Source organism: Ictalurus punctatus, chromosome 5 (assembly GCF_001660625.3).
Source record: "Ictalurus punctatus breed USDA103 chromosome 5, Coco_2.0, whole genome shotgun sequence".
Lineage (NCBI taxonomy): Eukaryota > Metazoa > Chordata > Actinopteri > Siluriformes > Ictaluridae > Ictalurus > Ictalurus punctatus.
In genome coordinates this window covers 7,669,827-7,689,853 of record NC_030420.2, presented here as the reverse complement: position 1 = coordinate 7,689,853, position 20,027 = coordinate 7,669,827, and the positions used below count along the sequence as shown (strand labels likewise).

At 37.0% G+C, this 20,027-nt stretch overlaps 1 protein-coding gene across 3 annotated transcripts in view; it reads left to right on the top strand.

The window, feature by feature from the left end:
* acot7 (acyl-CoA thioesterase 7) overlaps positions 1 to 20,027 on the top strand; it is a 90,983-nt gene that overhangs the window by 9,710 nt on the left and 61,246 nt on the right. For all 3 annotated transcript variants that reach the window (XM_017467144.3, XM_017467145.3, XM_017467146.3), the window contains exons 3-4: positions 2,932 to 3,088; positions 19,017 to 19,108. In XM_017467144.3, coding sequence (XP_017322633.1) covers positions 2,932 to 3,088; positions 19,017 to 19,108 — 249 coding nt within the window. The remainder of the gene's footprint in view (positions 1 to 2,931; positions 3,089 to 19,016; positions 19,109 to 20,027) is intronic.

Genomic DNA, 20,027 nt, shown 5'->3' with positions numbered 1-20,027 from the left:
TTCACATGATCTATGAACTCTAAAAAGAAAAAGTAAAAAAAGGGAGGCCTGATTAATATCTAATGAAGTATTTTATACCACAGCACTGTTGAATCCTTGAATATGATTGGGAGAGGTGATTTTGATAAATTTTCTAACAGTAGTGGCGGCTGTAATTCAAATGACAGGTTTATACTAATGCTCTTGTTCTGTGTTATCATTTCTATTGTAACTATAGTGTATATATAAATAAATAAATAAATAAATAAATAAATAAATATATATATATATATATATATATATATATATATATATTGTAAAGTATCTGATTTACAGGGCTTTGTATGGTGGATGTTTCACAGATTTCTAAGGTTAATAATAATAATAAAAAAAATTTAATCACATGGTCAATATGTAATAATAATAATAATGATGATGATAATAATAATAATAGTAATAATAATAATTGTTGATATGTCTCCAGTGGATATACTAGCATCTCCAGTGTAAGCCTTTTGTTACACATCACTCTCAGACCTCAGACCATCCTGACCTTCAATAACACCATCCTGTCATTGATTATTCTCCTATAAAACGTCTAAAAAACCCTGCTTATATCATTTATTCCTCAATGACTTTGAACATGAGCGTCACTCATAAGACATGATTGAATAACTGCTTCCCCCAGTATTTGCACATGGTCAGAAACATTTGGGTGGGGTTGTGTCCTGTCCCTTAAAATGTTTTTTGTTTTTCTTAACATGTTTAAAATGTTAGTCAACTGAAATACTTCATGACAGCCTTTTAAATATTTATGCTTTTCTTATTAAATGTTAAAGGTGCTTTATAAACAGGGCTGGGCTGAAACAGAGTACATAAACGTGTTATATATTCTCAATACATAATGGAAGTATCTATATACAGTTCGTAAAAAATGTTTTCAAAAGGCAGCACTCAGAATACCGGTATATGTACTTTGTATGTTTTTTGGGCAATTCTTATAGAATAGTTCTTTACTGAATAAAATAATCTATACATGCGTATTAACACTAGTATGGTCAAATGCACAAGCATGATGTTTGTTCTGTTACTCAATTAGGAAATAAGGATGTGTTTTTGGAGTTAATAACTAGCAGCAGCTTTCAAACAAGTACCAATATAGTTACTGTTTTAATCTTCCTTTGTAGGTATGGAGTACTTATAGTTTCATGCATGGAATGTCACTTTTTGTTTGATTTTCAGAAGCACATTCTTCTTAGTTCAAAGCCTAATGCAGTGAAGTAATTGTTCATACTTTCGATACAGACGGAATTCTGTTATTTCTTTTGAATTTGGCCACACCAGCCTCAAGGAGGCTACTAGCAAAAAGTCAAAAAGGAAGTTTGTATAAACAGCTTGAGTAGTTTGGTCCACTCAAGCTCTGAGTAGACCAAACTGGTCTCACAGTTCCAGTCTGTTCACGCTGACCAGTAACACAGAGGAACAGGGTCTATAGTAAAAACAATATGTTGCTCAAACCTGTTTATAACTAGAGATCGTTACTGATAATTTTACAGTTTCCCACATGACATTTTTGGTGCACAGTACATGTTTGTTAGTTATCTACAGTATCTCACAAAAGTGAGTACACCCCTCACATTTTTGTAAATATTTGATTATATCTTTACATGTGACAACACTGCCAACATGTACTGTGACATACTGAAGCAGAGCATGATCAGTATGCAGTATTCCAGCATGATAACGACCCCAAACACACCTCCAAGATGACAACTGCCTTGCTAAAGAAGCTGAGGGTGAAGGTGATGGACTGGCCAAGCATGTCTCCAGACCTAAACCCTATTGAGCATCTGTGGGGCATCCTCAAACGGAAGGTAGAGGAGCACAAGGTCTCTAACATCCACCAGCTCCGTGATGTCGTCATGGAGGAGTGAAAGAGGACTCCAGTGGCAACCTGTGAAGCTCTGCTGAACTCCATACCTAAGAGGGTTAAGGCAGTGCTGGAAAATAATGGTGGCCACACAAAATATTGACACTTTGGGCCCAATTTGGACATTTTCACTTAGGGGTGTACTCACTTTTGTTGCCAGCGGTTTAGACATTAATGGCTGTGTGTTGAGTTATTTTGAGGGGACAGCAAATTTACACTGTTACACAAGCTGTACACTCACTACTTTACATTGTAGCAAAGTGTCATTTCTTACGTATGTAAAGATAATATAAAGACATGTAAAGATATAATCAAATATTTACAAAAATGTGAGGGTTGTACTCACTTTTGTGAGATTTTGTAAATGAGGTATTACCAAAATATTATAGAAAAAAAAGGCCTACAAAGCTTACTAACCAAAAACAAAATAAATGTGAGCAGGCATAAGTCTTTATAAATATGGGTATGAATGTTTAATTAAAAACAAAACCTCAAAGAAAAATGTTTCAAATGTTTCTAACTGCCAAATTAGGTTTATGTAATAACTTGGATCAATTTTTAATCTATGGATTCTTATTGTATCCACTAGAGGACAGCAGACAGCCATACTTTTTCTGGGACTGGCCATTAAAACCTTTTAGAAAGCTAAAAAATCATTTCTACCAATCAGCCCTTTGAGATTGACTCTATTTGAACCATATAAAGTGCTTTTTCTATATTTGTAGGCCATGTTTTCCTCTCAAAGCAGTTTTAAACAACAAAAGATACTTAGATATGAGCACAGATCCTGAACTACGTAAGGCAACTCTATTCATACATATATGTGGTCAGTGTAGAATGTTCTGGGTTGCCCATTAAAGTTAAGGATTGTTTAATGAACAAACAAACTAATTTCTCACAAAGGAACGGGTTTCTTCAAGCAACTGGTTCAAGAGAAGTCATGTGTATGTAAACAAACAAATGAAAACATAGTCACCTGAAAAGGCTGAAAAGTCAAATCCTTCTTTTCATTCGCCTTGCAGGACCGCTGCGCTGCTGCCCTGGCACGAGTGGAGCGCACCGATTTCCTGTACCCCATGTTCATTGGCGAGGTGGCCCATGTGAGCGCAGAAATCACCTACACCTCCAAACACTCTGTGGAGGTGCAGGTCAACGTGGTGTCTGAAAACATACTAACAGGTTAGTGGATATCCAGCATGATCATAAACCTGTCAGAGGTCACTGCGGCTGAAATAGGGTGTTTACTTAAAACATATACATTTTATGTATTCATTTTATTAAACTTGCGCGGGCCTTCTCCAAATTGAGACGACACATCACATTAGACATATATAATGAGCCAGTTTAACAATCATAGCTGTAAATGGCTGTAGACTATGAATAAAAGTGGGTAAAAAGATAATCATAGTTATTATTTTTGTATTTTATTTATTACACATTCATTTAGAAACAAATTCAGTTTGTATTGGAATCTTTAAATTCAATTTTCTCCCTTTTTTACTTTTGGGTGTAACCAGAATTTAAAATGCTAGAACTCAGTTTGTGGTTGAGATACATTATATGGCTAAATGTATGTGGACACCTGAATATCACACTCATATGTGGGTCTTCCCAAAACTGTTGCCACAAAGTGTGAAGCACATAATTGTATAGAATATCTTTGTATGCTGTAGCATTATAAGGAACTAAGGAGCCCAAACATGTTCCAGCATGACAATGCCCCTGTGCACAACGCGAGCTCCATGAAGACATGGTTTGCCGAGGTTGAAGTGGAAGATCTCGAGTGTCCTTGAGCCCAGACCTCAACCCCACTGAACACTTTTGGGAGGATCTGGAACACTGACTACACACCAGGCCTCTTCACCCAACATCAGCACCTGACCTCACTAATACTCTTGTGGCTGAATGGACACAAATCCCCACAGTCACTCTCCAAAATCTAGTGGAAAGCCTTCCCAGAAGAGTGAAGGCTGTTAGGGGGGACTAAATTTGGAATGGGAATGTGCAACAAGCACATGTGGGTGCGATGGACAGGTGTCCACAAACTCTCGGCTGTATAGGGTACGTGAAAAAAGAGAAACAGATTTCAGTCCAGGAAAACCGTCCTCAAATATGCTTCCCTATATATAGAAGAAAATTTAAATATTTCACCATGTGAAGGGTTTTCCCAGGTGTCCACACAAGTGTTTTTTTAAAAACATACACAGTAGGGTTCAGAAGACCACATTTTCAGAGAAAGTTTTAGAATTTAGAAAAATTTATTTTTTTATTTATTTTTTTTTTTTTAAAAAAAAGGGAAATATTGTAGATTTTGCACTATTTCTAGGTCATTATTTAAATGTGATCAAATATGTAATATCAAAAGCTCAGATTTTCCTTGCGTCTTATCCTTTCCATTGAAGCACATGTTCAGGTGATACTTTGATGAATTTGATCTAACGTGGATCATCAGGTTTTCTACAAACTTGTTGAGTGCACGCCAAATACTAAGAAATGCAGTTTCATATGCCATACTTTATAAGTGACAGGAAAATTGCTTTGTTGTACTTCTATATGCATATGTTTTTAAAGCCGATGCTCTTGGAGACTTATTTGCATAACTTTCTGAATCTGCACCACACTCACTAGATTGCAATAATCAGAGTTAAGCCAATCACTCATTGTTTGACTTTGACAGTGATGTGTTATTTGCCGTACATGGATTATGTAACAAGGAGCTGTTGAAAGAGATAATATCTGAATTTTCAGCGTGTACTAGACAATGCAGTGTTGTGGCTTGCTTTAAAGATAATCAAGATAAGTATGGTTGGAGGCAGCTGCATGTCTAAACACACTTCTCGGTTGTACAGGGCTTACAAATGTCTTTGCGTCTTTTTCTGCCGTAAGGATTTTTCCTTTTCATAAATGCAGTCAAGTCTGATCTGATTGCTTTCCTGTCAGTTGTAGGTTTGTGGAGTATTTCATAATCTTCTATGAGGTGGATGAATCATAGTTTTTGAGAACATTCCCCTCACAACAGTTGGTCATGCGGAACACCTCGTAACATAGAATAAAATGTGACATGGAATTCTAGTGGCGTCACAGAAAGTATCCAGATTTGATCTGTTTCCTTGAAAAAGATTGAAGATTTCAGTTTTTAAAATAGAAACATGTTAAGCCATCATCTTAAACCTGTACATGGTGTGATTTTCAGGCCTATTTTACTGTTGCAGCCATCATAAAAGAATTATTTGGTTGTAAGTTGTCTGACATATGCAGTCTTAGAAGAAGTGTCAGAAATTGGAGGAAATTGGAGGATGGCATAAGATCATGAGAACCTTCCAGAACAGCTAGAAAAACGGTAGTGGCGATGGCTAAATCTAAACAAAACATGATAATGGACAGAAATATGACCTCATTCTCACAAGAATGTTTCTGTTTATGCGACCCTGTTTTCTGCATGAGTCCAGATCACCCTGATTGATAATTAGGGGTGTAGTGATGCACCGTGACATGATGCATCACGACGCAAAACTTTGATCGTTGAAATGTGCGACTCACATTGTGGAAATCAGCATTCTGGTTTTGCATCAAATGCAATTACACCGTTTGAACACCGCGGGTTGCAATCTGCACAACCCATAAAATATATCGAGAGCACGCTGGTCACATGATCACGTTCATTCGAGGAGAGCCTGCACCATTGTGACGTGACTGATAGCTCAGGATCACAACAACTGACACGCATTATATAGGTTATATGGTTGCACGTTCATGCTATAATTGTTAAAAAGAGCTCTTCGGGAGCTTTCAAATGACATCAGTCTACAATGCCTGGAAAAGAGGCTGTGGAAGTCCGGAAGTTTAGCCGGTTTGAAGACTTTTTGTTTATTTAATTCAATTTTTTGGAGAATTTATAAATGTATTTCTTTATTTTTAAGATATGGTGAACCCATAGAACATTTTCTTTTACAATATTAAACCTCTGTTCGTAGTCTTTTTTTGATTTATTTAGTTTTATACAAAAATATATTGTTTGCACAGGCTGATGTGGCCATATTGTTTTGCACTGTTTATGATTTGGAAATGAACAAGGAGTTTTTTCAGTCATCATTTTTCTTGGTCAAAATTTTGTTTAAAAAATATCAAATCCAAATTGAATCAAATCACCAAGCAGGTATCGCGAATCAGTTGAAATGGAATCGTGATCCGAATGTATCGTTACACCCCTATTTATAAGGCAAGTAGAATGTTGTCATTTTCTTTTATGTTTAATGTTAGATTTGAATAGTCTGTTATAAAATTTGACCAATATTTTATTGTGATCTCATACAGTGTGACAGCAAAAACAGCTGAAAGCACACAATGTAAAACCGGCTTCGACCAGTCTATCTTGTAATATAAAAATATATTCTGCAGCTGGAGTAAATGTACTGTGATAGTGAGTTGTACAACGAACATTTGTCTCATATTCTTCTGGTTAATCTTTTGCAATGATTCAACCTCTTGAGTAGAATGAGAGGGATATTTGGTCTAACATCTGCTTATTTGAGTACAAGAGGAACTATAAATAACTGATAAAACAATGTGGACTGAAACACGATTAACACAATGACCGAACAGTTCTCATGTTGGCCCTAGCTCAAGATGGTGCTAAAGCATTATAAATATAGATTTCTCCTCAAAGCCTGATCACACGTCTTTTTCCTCTCTCTTCTCTCCATCGTGACTCTATTACTGTCCTAAACATAGCCCTTTTTAAAGCCACAAACAGCGCAAGCTGTCCCAGAAATGACAAATTCTTACCTGGAGAGATACTTCTTTAAGCGAGATAATGAATCAGTGATAAATGGCAGGAAAGAAATGGGGGAGGCAGAAAACACATCAGGACAAAACAAAAGAGGTATCCCCAAGGTGCATGGTGTTACCACAGCAACCGAGTTGTCAAGGAAGCAGGGACAAGCTAGGGAGAGGTGAGATGCCGAGTCGATGGAAGGATCTGCAGAGACAGACAGAGACATGCACGTGCCTCTGAGGGTACTTTCTGCTGCGGAAGTGACAGGAACAAGAGACCACCACAGTGTCATAAAAAATAATAATTAGGGACAGTTTGTGTGACTTAAGGCAGGGGCTCCCAAACTTTTCCAGGGCAAGGCCCCCCAAATGGCATTAACATTTGACCGAGGCCCCCCTTTTGCAAGATGTCTTTAAAACACATTAAAAATACAGACTTCTGAATATATCCTCCCCTTTTTTTTTTTTTTTTATTAATAATTACATCTTACATCTTTACATTACATTAGGAATTGATTGTGTGTGTGGTTGTCTGAGACTGACAAAGAGAAAACATACTAGTTGGAGGTATGGGCTTGGTGGCTCTGACCAAATTGTTGAGGCCCCCCGTGCGCCCCCTGGCAGCCCCCAAGGGGGCCGCATCCCCCACTTTGAAAACCACTGACTTAAGGCATTTGATGCATAGAGGCTCCTTCTAGCTTTTGTTTATTATAAGCAGGTGTTATGTATTCCTATATAAGAAAAACAGCACTGACATTTGTTTCATAAAAAAATAAATTAGCTTTATATAATGAAAATGGTAAGATGCTGGCATGCTAGCTGATGGAGTCATATGCTAACAAAAGATAAGAGAAATGACAGAAAGCTAGCTTGAGTACCTGCATAATGCTAGAAGTGCTAATATTTTGGCTCTGATACAACTTGAATAGATAAAAGAGACTGCTTATATTTAAAGATAAATATAAGATAATGCTGACGTTGTAGTTAATGTAGTCATATACAGTGATATTTTGTACATTTTGTAGTGTTACAACCTGAAGCTCAAATTGACTTAAGTGGAATTATATATCATGGATCTACACAAAATAGCCCATAATATCCCCCAAAATATCCCAAACTTTGAACATCCTTCAGAGCACCATTAAATCCATTATTAAAAATTGAATTAATAGGGCACAGCCACAACTCTGGCTAGGGTAGTGCCTAATTCAGTGAACAGTTAAAGAGGACATTATACAGAGAAGCAACCAAAAGGTCAGGGATAACACTCCACAATGCTACCACTATCATGCTTCACTATGGGGATGGTTTTCTCAGAGTAAAAGGGCAGTATTGGATTTTCTCCAAACACTTCGTACCAAGGCCACAACATTCAAATTTGACCTTATCAGAGAACATTTTTCTGCATGTTTGTGTCATGCCTTTTTTTTTTTTGGTCAAACTCCCAATGGGATTTCATATGACTTAGCACTCTTCCATGAAGCCTTGCTTTTTTAGAGTGTCCAAGCTATGGTTACAGTTTCACCCATCCGAGCTGTGGATCTCTACAGATCCTTCAGGGTGACCCCTGGCCTTTTGGCTGTTTCCATATTTACCCAGTTTTTAATAATGGAATTAATGGTACACTGGATGATTTTCAAACTTTGGTATTTGTTTTTCTAACCAAACCTTGATTGGTATTGTCCTGGACTTGTTTTGATAGCACATTGGTATTCATGATACTATTTGTTTAGGTATGTTTCCTTACAAATAGGTTGCACCAGAACTGGTTTCACATCAACAGGGGTGAACACTTACACCATCACAACTTTATTTTTTTATTAACGATTTTGCAAACTTCCGATTTTATGGGTTATTTTCTATATATCCGTGACATATAATCCCAATTAAGTTTATTTCAGTCCCAAGTTGTAGCTCTACAAAATATGGAAATGTTTGGGGGTTACTACTGTATGCAAGGCACTGCACTAACAAAATATTAAAGCAATGACAGAAAACTATAATCATTTAGCATTCTTTCGGCTGTGTAATGTGGGTGAGTCTAGACCAGTGGTATCCAATCTTATCTGGAAAGGGACGGTGTGGGTGCAGGTTTTCATTCCATCCAAGCAGAAGCCACACCCGAGTCTATTGAAAGCCAAGATCAACCGATTAAGCAGGTGGAATCAGGTGTGGCTCCTGCTTGGTTGGAATGAAAACCTGCACCCACACCAGCCATTTTCGGATAAGATTGGACACCCTTGGACTAGACTGACAAATGTTTATGGTTTTTGCAAACAGCTTTTTGACCCTGTTGATAGAATACACACCACACAGACAATACAAGTCTTGATTTCACATGTAGACCATAAAAAAGATATTGTCATGTTGGCTGATGGAGCTGTATTTTGACATCATTTGACAGCCATTTAGCAACACTGGAATAAATCTCCTATGAAAACGGATTTCCATCAGGTGCGCCAGACAGTGATTAATAGTTTTTCCACTACTTACACTACCTTAAGTCCAAAGTTTAGGATTGAGAAACACTGTATTTGGGAATTGGGGGTCCAAGTCCATTTTACATCATTTGGTTGTGCATGTAGTTCATAAACTACATGTCATTCCTATATACTGTACCTTTTAATCAAAACTGTTAGTTCACACTTGAACAGTGGCTTTGAGTCTAATGAGCCAAAGAATACGAGTGATCATTTTCTCATCGGATAGTTTTGTGTATAATGATGCACCGTGTGCATGTTTCTGTTTGAGAGTTGTAGGTCATTCGATTTTTAAACCACGCCCACATGGTCCTCTAATTGACTTGGTCAATGGATGTTTAGTATAACATTCACGTTTGGTATTATGTGACACATTTACCATTATACACTAATTTTCTGGGTCATAATGGACAACAGGTAGATATAAACAAGTTTGTTAGGAAATTTCAATTTCTTTCATTCCCTCCATATTCGAATTTATAGAGCAGAATTGCATGCACAAATGCACAATAATGATCCTAAAATTTACAACAAAAATAAGATTCCATTGAATACTATACAATTCAGTGGCAAAGCAATTACTAGTATTTTAGGGCTTTACTCAGTTCATGTCTCTGAGGTTGGCAGTATGTTCTGGAGTAGAAACATCCAGGACTGGGTACTACGCTGTTCCTGATGTCTAAATTGCGCATAACTAGGGGTGGGCCTATATGACAAAAATATCATATCAAGATTCTTGAAGACATTTCTACGATACATGATATGCATCATTATATAGGTTAACAAACTACCAAGAACAATATGCATGATAGCAACCATATCATGATATGCACACTATCTCAGAAAAGTGTATTGTGACATAATTTACCACAATATTGACATTATTTAATCATATTGCCCTATTGGTAAATCCATAATTACGTCTGGGATTAAATCGTCATTGAGACACACATGTAATGTAACTGGGTATATAGCCCAATGTTAGGAAAACCACTGTACTAGTTAAGAACAATTACCTGCTTTTGGCCTTCATGTAAATGAAACATGTAGAAATATAGTTTTCTATTGTGGCCTAGATTTCCTAATCTGAAATAACAGCATACAACTATACTGTCACTATACTATTTCGAGCGCTGTGTTACTGGGTGGTCACGGCTCATGTTGGCATTGCCCCTTAAATTTGCTTGCTGCGCCAGAGGGCGAGCGTGAGGAACGGGAGCAGACATTATGTGCCTCTGTCATGTCAGCTTAGTGTCACGCTTTGCCCCGCATGCACAGGCCACATCTACACAGGCCACAGCACCTGCATATGCCGAGGCCTGTGCTCTCTCAGGATAAAATTAATTATCTCTCATGATGTGTGTTTGAATGCGATTTTCAGTAATGTCCGAAGCTTAAGCAGAGATACAGAGGTTAGAAATGATATACAGATCTTGTACAAGTAGGAAGAGCCTTTCTGTGTTAATTCTGAGTGGAAGACCAGTCTAAAAGTAAAGCAACCATGATTGTTGGGGAAAAAAAAACTTTTAGTTCCTACAGGGTTTTGTGTGTGTGCATGAGAGAGAGAGAGAGAGAGAGAGAGAGAGAGTGAGAGAGAGAGAGAGAGAGAGAGAGAGAGAGCGAGCGAGCTGTGTTGGGGCTGGGTTTAGGGCCATCACGTGGTTTCTTACACGGTTATGGACACACACACACACACACACACACACACACACACACACACACACACACAGTCAGAGCCAATCTAGTCAGCCTCCTCACTCACACTCCTCAGGGGTCTCCTGCTTCTCAGCGCAGGGGCCGTGATGATTGGGGCCTCAGGCTAGCCTTCATCCTTATTTAAAACACACACACACACGCTTATTTTTATTCCTACACCTAACCCTAAAGTCAGTAACGAGATGAAATCTTTTTGCTTTTAGTTTTTTTGTTTGTTTTAGGTTTAGCTTTTAAATACAGGCTGCAGGTTTTGTGAAAAAAAAAAAAAAAAAAAGTTTTCTCTTGGGAGCAGAAAAATGTCCTCAGAAGGTCAAAACTGTCAGATATTCCTATCTTTGTGGTGACATTTGGATATGAAAATATAAAGATCTAAAACACACACACACACACACACACACACACACACACACGATGCATGAATGCATAATTGTAAAATGCTGTGTATATATACAAATCTGAGTAAACACTCTTCTTCTTTGTCTTTCTTTTACAAGTGCAAACAAAACTATGAAAATAGACAGATAAATAAAAAAACCCCCACAAATTTGCATTTAACATATAATTTGACAATCAGTAGCATCTGACTATTACGTATACAGTCTATTGACTAAATATATTTCATCTTTTGTGAAAACATTTTGATTGTGAGATATAGAACTACATTGGAAATAGTAAATATAGGATTAATGGTATACAGTATGATATAATACAATATACTCTTATTGTAAAATATACCATTATAAAACAATATACTGCTAAGTTACAATACACTATTATAGTGCAATATACTGTTATGGTACAATCAACCTCTATAATACAGTATACCATATACTGCTGTAGCAAAAATACTGTTATATTAAAATATACTGTTATAGTACAATATACTGTTATAGCAGAATATATTGTTATAGTACAATATACCGCTATGAATACAATAAAATATATATTAATATATATAATATACCTTTATAGTAAAATATACCATCATAGCATGGTATACCATTATAGTGCAATACACAGTTATAGTAAAATATGCAGCTATAGTACAATATGCCATTATTGCAAAATATACAATTATACAGTCATGTGAAAAAATAAGTACACCCCATGGAAACGGTTTGCTTTTTTGACATATTTGGACAAGCAACCATTTGCTCATCTTTGAAACAGTGCCTATTAATGAAGTTGATATACTTGAACAAAACAACAAGGAAAATGAGCTTTTTCAATCATTTATTCAACAGAAATATCAATAGATGTGATATTCTTCTGTGGAAAAAGTAAGTACACCCTTGGTCTCTCAGAAGCTAGCATTGCTCCCTTTAGCAGAAATAGCGTCTTGTAAGTGTTTTGCATATTTGTCCACCAGTCTCTGACATCGGCTTCCATGCAATATTCTTTCAGTTGCAAGATGTTTGAGGCTTTTCTTGCATGTACTGCATGTACATTTCTTCTTTTTGAGCCATTCCTATATGAATTGGCTAGTGTGGTTAGGATCATTATCCTGTTGAAAGGTCCACTTTCGGTTCAACTTCAACTTTTGGACAGATGGCCTCTCATTATCTGCAAGCACTCTCTGATATGATGCGAAATTCATAGTTGAATCAATGAATGCAAGCTGTCCAGTCCCTGTGGCAGCGAAGCAACCCCAAAGCATAACATTTCCACCATCGTGCTTCACAGTTGGTATAAGGTACTTCTCCTAAAAAGCATGTCTGCTGTTACTGTGGCCAGACAACTCTATCTTTGATTTGTCTGCCTAGAGCACATCATTCCAAAAGCCTGGTCTTTGTCTGTATGCTCCTTTGCAAAGTGTCTTGCTCTGATCTTCTTTTTAGACAGCAAAGGCTTTTCCCTGGCACGCCTCCCATGCAGGTCAAATTTGTGCAATCTTTTTCTGATAGTAGAAGCATGCACTTTGACACCAACAGTTACTAGCAGATCCTGTGATGAAATGTTGGCGTTCTTGGAGCCTTTTTTTTTTTTTTTTTGCATCAGATGGTCTGCTCTTGGGCTGAATTTGCTGGGATGGCCAGTCCTGGAGAAATTGCCAGTCGTTTGAAATCTGCACCACTTGTAGATGATTTTCCTTACAGTGGAAAGATGTATTTCGAATAATCTTTTAAATCCCTTGACAGACACATAGGCATCCATATTTTTTCTGAAGGCCTATAGGAACTATTTAGATCTTGGCATTATGACACCACACACTTCAATAACAAAGGGAACACCAGACACTAGATATGAGAGGTATAAATAAGACAGGTTCCACCTGCACTCCCTAAGCAGGTTCTAAACACTGGCACCCAATCCTGAACACCTGAATCTAGTTATATGGATTTTAAGGTGTGATAAATGTAGGGGTGTACTTACTGTTTCCATGTGACTGATCTGTTTTTTTGTTCATTTAAATTGTGAAAATTACTACAAATTGTCAATGATATATGTCATTTGATTGAGTGTACCTTTTTAATAGGCACTGATTCAAGGAGGATCAAATGTTTGTCTTTCCAAATATGTAAAAAAAAACAAAAAACAACAAATTCCACGGGGTGTATTTATTATTATTATTTTTTACAATATATAACAATATACTGTTACAGTACAATATACCGGTAAAGTGCAATACACTACTATAGTACGATATATTGCTATAGTGCACTATAATGTTATAGCACAATACAGTTATAGTACAATATAGTGCAATATACCATTATAGTTCGATATGCTTTTATAGTTCAGTATACTGCTGTAAGTCAGTATACTTTTATAGTACAATATACCATTATAGTGCAATGTACTGCTATAATACAATATACTGTAATAATGCAATATACTTTTATAGCAAAATATACTGTTATAGTACAATGTACTACTAAAGTACAATAATACACCCCAAATATTGATTAAGTTGGAACCGATATGTCTTCTGTCCTGAAGATTCTCCCTTGGTGGAAAATGTACTGACCATTATAAAGTGCCGATACTGGAAACTCATAAATATAAATGGGGAAAAAAAAAAAAAAAAAGTTTCGTTACAAAAAAACTTCAAATTTTCTATTCACAGTATAAACCTTTATTTTCAAATAACATATAATTATGAAAGACAGAAATATTGTGAAAATTTCTTTTTAAAATGGCTTACTTTTAACTTTGTGGTTTACCTTTAACATATTATGATGTATTCATTTTATAACTTTGAGATTGGCCAAAAATGAAAAGTGCAGAATAAATAAAAATGTATTATGATGATGATGATTATCTTTATTCACATTTACATTTATTCATTTAGCAGACACTTTTAATCAAAGCGATTTAAAAATGAGTAAATACAAGCAACGTGATATATCAAGCAGAGAACAATACAAGTAGAGCTACCATATAAGATTTTATAATTGAGTTCTAGAGAAGCAAAGTGCACAAAGTCGAGGTGTAAGAGCCAGAGTAAGTTTTTTTTTTTTTTTTTTTTTAAACATTTAAAAAAAAAATTATTATTATTTTTTTAAAGGATAATGTGGGGTTGGCATTTTAGGGGTTAGTTAAGTGATCACGGAAGAGGTGGGTCTTTAACTGTTTTTTTATATAAAGTTAGTGACAGATTCTGTGATCAGGATTGAGGTTGGAAGTTCATTCCACCACTGAGGGACAGTTAGTTTGAAGATTCTGGAAAGGGATCTTGAGCAACGCTGAGTAGGCACTACTAAGCGTCGGTCGTTAATCGATTGCAGATTGCGTGAGGGAACGTAAACCTTCAGGAGAGTGTTGAGGTAGGAGGGTTCTGTTCCAGACAAGGTCTTGTACGTGAGCATCAAGGCCTTGAATTTGATGCAGGCAGCTACAGGGTCTTTTAAAATCAACATCTTTTATTATAGAAATCAACATGTGGATAATTAAAAAAAAAAAAAAAGATATGGGTGAAAGTTCCAGTAACAGATGTGCACTTGAGGAGCTCACGGCATCTGGACAGAGCTTAAGATATGCATGAATTACGCCTTTTCAGAGGACATTTGCAAACTCTCAGACACTGTCATACAAAGCACCACAAGTCAGCTGTTCTAACTGCATTTTACACACAAACACACACACTTCCCTAATGACTAAAGAAAGATATACAGGTTCAGCAGAGCTTGTGCTAATTACTACTGTACTAAAAGCTCCACCAGTTAACTAGACACTGACACTGATTTTAGCCTTTGCTCTGTGTGCGTGTATGTGTGTGTGCATGTGTGTGTGTTCAAAGATGTGTGCAACTTCAAGCCTTAAAAAGCCAGACAATCTGTAAACAAACTGCACCCCGCTACACCATCTGAAAACATTCCAGTTGCAGAGACCCGAAGCACTGTGTTGCAAAATTGAAAGCAGTGTGCAAATAGCTGGCAAGCTTAATGGAAACTTTGAGTTGGTTATCCAATGTCCTAACATACTAAACAAGCCAACCATTGTCTCAGTCTGCTGGTAACAAATGCTTCCTGTGGGGTCACTGCTATTCAGTGTCCAGAGACATCTTGGATTTTTTTTTTTTTTTTAATCTCTAAGATGGCGTTCAAATAGACACTTAGGAAAGGATATTATAGGCATAGACTATAGACTACACACAAAATGTTACACCTGTTCTTTTCCCAAAGCTTGGAAATAAAATCATCCATCATCCAAGAAAGCAATATAGAGTATATAATATATCTACATGCACGAGAAGAATATGACACTTATGTTTAATGCAAGTCACAGATTCAATGCTAGTGTGGAATGGTTTAGATGGTTATCTAATAAATTCACTCATCCATCATGGGGGGGAAAAAAGCAAAATGTGCTACGTCTGAACCAAAATGCATGATTAGTTGCTTGGGAAATAGATATACCAGCCTAACATGAAAGAATGCGACACCTACACAGATCAAGCTTGGGTTTCGTGCCCCCACCATACTGCAAGATACTCTCGCTCTCCCCGAATCTTTAATTTCACTAAGGTCCCACCAGGAGGAAAAATAATCGCTTGCTTTAATATTTGAGAGCAACAAGCGAAAGGAGGTAATGATGTTGTGGAGGCAGCCAAAGAGAACGGCACATCCTCTCCAGTGGGTCTTCATCTCATCTAATTACGCTCTTAGTCACAGCTGCAGTGCCAGATTAATCTTTTTTTTTTCTCTCCCCCTCTCACCCTCCCCACAAGCTTCTTGAGATTCAACGAGCCATCGCAAGAAGTTTCCAGTCTTTTCAAACTTTCCCTACTCGATTGTCGACGGGAAGGAGTCTGCAGAGTTCTTCTTCTCGAGCTCATCGGAGTTCAGCAGACACAGAAAGCTCCAAACAATATCGAACCTCCATCTGTCCGGCACGCGTGCTATTTTTAGCAAGTCAACCTCTTGCTAGCTGACGCCACGTAAATACGCCTCATATGCGGAAGCTGAAGACAAGTTGCCACAGGAACCAATTAGACAAGCCGCTCTCTCACCATGGCAGCAGCAGAGTCTCGGTGCAGTTGTCAAGGCAACCGGGCTGTCTGCGTGCCTCGGACGGAGTGTAAAATGCAAATGCTATTCCCAAATGTAGTCTGTCAGGACTCATCGCTCACTTTCAGATGACTCCGCACAGTCGGAGTTAGTTAAGGCGGCAATCATTTGTGCTTAGCGTTTGCTTTGAGCGACGGTGAGATTACGACCCACGGCTTTAGTGGTGATACTGTCTGGAATACTTTTGTTAGTTGTTGCTCTGGCCTTACAATGAGCGGAAAAGTTCTCATGACGCATTACATTTTGCAAAGGTGATGCAAAGTTTAGCAGGGAGTTTATAAAAGTTAGTTTCCATCAGGGAATCCAAAAGGGCCTTTATTTTCAGAAGCATCTGATATGAATATGAACTGTGTACGGAAAAAAAATCAAAAAATGTTTTGTTTACATGAAATGTCTTAAAAGTGCACCTATTATGGTTTTGAAACCTGCCTAATTTTGTTTTAAAGGTCTCATACAATAGATTTACATGCATCCAAAGTCAAAAAACACTTTATTGTGCTCATAATTTAAACTGTAGATTTACATTTTTTCCCCCCCAGTGTCAAAAACAACTTGTTAAATGATCTGTTCTAAAGGATTCAGTCTAAACTCTTCAGTTCAGAGAGGAGTTTTCATACTCTGCTCTGATTGGTCAGATGTCTGTTGTGATTGGTCTACCGCTGTCAGCGTGTTTCAAAAAGGAAACACCCACTACCATAACGAGTTTCTGCTCCGTCTGTTTGCGAGCAGCCAATGAAGACCATAGGCTTACTTTTTTGTTACAAACCTACGTAGGTTAGTACAGGAAGTAAAGTCTGGAATCACTAACGACTCGTTTCAGCTGTTCAGAATCGGTTCTTTCTTTTGGGAGTCATTAACTCCGTTTGTCGTGCGCTTTGATTTTTGAAACTGTGCAGATTTTTTGCATTCACAAACAGCTCTATAACACACTACATGAAAGGTAATATTGGAAAAACCACAACAGGTGCACTTTAAACATTTCTACCCCAGAGCTCTTGATTTCTTCTTTTTGATTGGTGAGAAGGTGTTGATTCGTTTTCTATAACAGCAACTCTGACATTAGTGCGGGCTGTACTTCAGATCACAGGTTCATTTCAATGCGCTCGTTCTAATTTTTTTTTATTTACAACTCATTTACAGGGACATGTATGGCAGATGCTCCACATAATCTAATAGGCGAATAATAGGCTAAGGCTAATAATAAAATATATTTTAAAAAAACCATGTTGTTAATTTACAAAGAAAAGCATATGATTGTTGTTGTTATGATTAATGTTGTGCTTTGTAATAGTCAGTAAGTTTTGCACCATGGGAAGGACAGAGGACATTGCGCTTTCCAGGCTCTCAGAAACATGACAAGTTTTCTTAACTTCAAAAAAGGACAAAAGTGAGGCTGGTGAAGGGATGAGGGTTTACAACTGCCATAACGAAAGTGATGACACGAGCTGACTTGTTCTGCGGACGTTCCGCAACATTAAATGTACCCATAAATGGCTAAAAATATGCCATTTATTAATAAAAATTTTTTTTTTTTTAGTTTTGACTGGTTATAAGAGGAAGAAAACATTTCAGGATGTGCTGTGTCATTGACTATAACAGAATGCCCCCTGAGCGTTTTATTCCTTAAGTATTAAATACAGTAGAAACGTACTTATTACGGCCTACTTATGGTTGAGTTTCACTAGCCGCCTTCATGTTCCCACTACTATCATTGCTGCAGCTTGTTTTATATACAGGTATATGTATATTTACCCACAAAACCATCATTATAGGGATTGAATACGATAGTACAGGGTTGCTCGAGCAATAGCGCAATAAAGGTTTCTAGATGAGCAGAGTGTAGGATTATTGTGTTACGTTATTGCAAGTTTTTGCAAAAACGTAGACGCCAAGGTGGCTCATTCTTCTGTGGTTACTGAGTACGAGCTTGGTAACTAGCTAAACAGGAATATGAGTTGATCCTGAATGTGGTAAGAAGTGATATTTTCTTAATATACTGTATTGTACATGTAACAGTGTGAGGAATATAGAGTAGCCAATATTTGAGGTGTCTGTTCAGCCTCTGTAAGGGCAAGGGTTCCACTTTAGTCATTCTGAGCAAACGGCTTATAACAGTTCCTCACCCCTCTCACACAGCTTTTTTTTTTTTTTTTTTTTTCCTTCCCTGAAATCACTCTACTGCCTCATAAATGCAGCTGACCCAAAATAGCCTCACTTGGACTTTGGAGAGAGAGCGAAAGAGGTTCAGTGGGAGATGCTGAAGTCACCATGACAACAAAAGTAACACTAAGCAACTAGCAACCCACTTTGCTGAAAATCTATTAGAAAATGGGCTCGTTTGACAGAGAGGCTTAGGACAACATTCAGCAAAACAGAAATGACATTTATTATGTGCTCGCTATTCATTGTGAAATCATTTTGAAAACCTTTTCTTGGAAGCCAGTGTTGCTGGCTGAAATAGTAGATATTGTGGAGGAATTTGGAAAGAATACTTAAGATACTATACTGTATGTTGGCTTGAATCCTTGGCTTGGAAATGTTTTTATTTACATCAAGCCACATCTCAGATCACAGGTGACTTTCCTTTCCCAAAAGATGCATTTTGTAAACTGTGCATGTCTTTCTCAGGTGCCAAGAAGTTAACCAACAAGGCAACACTGTGGTATGTCCCCGTATCGCTTCAAAATGTGGACAAAATCATAGAAGTCCCCCCCATTGAGGTAAGACTTTACATTGTCCACATAGACCATAAAGTAACTTACACTAATTTATATCGATCGCATCCATTAAAAAACTAACTTAAACTTGCAGTTAGTGCACTGTTTGGGAATGAGCTTTCTGTATAGTGACTCCAGTGACTTGTTGAATACAAAGTAAATAGATGTAAATAAAAAAAATATTTGTTATAGTTGTGTAAAGAATAAAACACTATGGGACATGCTGTTATAGGAAAATAATCAACAATCACAACGCCCTGATGCACTGTTTTCACCCTGATTATTTTCCAATAACAGCATGTTCTGAAGGGTTTTATTCTTCTTGTACCACAGCGATTTGCCAACAATTACATATTTTTATGTAATAATGAATGAAACATCATAATTTTTATTCATTTACAGTTACATTTAATGTACATCTGAGAGTTCCACATTATCACTATAAACTATAAACAAGATAGATATTTGAACAAGATCCATAGAACATTTTTCATTATTTTTATATTTTATTTTCCCTTTTTAAAAAAAAAAAAATAATAGTGAAGTCTATAAACTATGATAGATTTATGATTATGTAGTGTCTTCAATCATCAAAGGACACTTGATGACAACTTCTTGAAATAGCCGCTAGGGATGTTCCCACATCCTTTGAACACTTGGCTGCTTTCAGAAATACTGTTTATTTCATTTTGATGTTTTGGAAATAAATTCACACTCATGACCCAATGAACGACATGAACTGGTGTTTGTTTTGGTTTCTAATATTTCTTTGGTTCAAGTTCTGTCTCCGGCCCTGTCCTGCCATTGGTTTGTTGCCTGATTGTGTTCACCTGTTCTGTGTTTGATTACTTAATCGCTGTTGTGTCTACATATCATCACAAAGTCTTATCGGGCAATTAGTTACTTTACGTCTGTGTCCTGT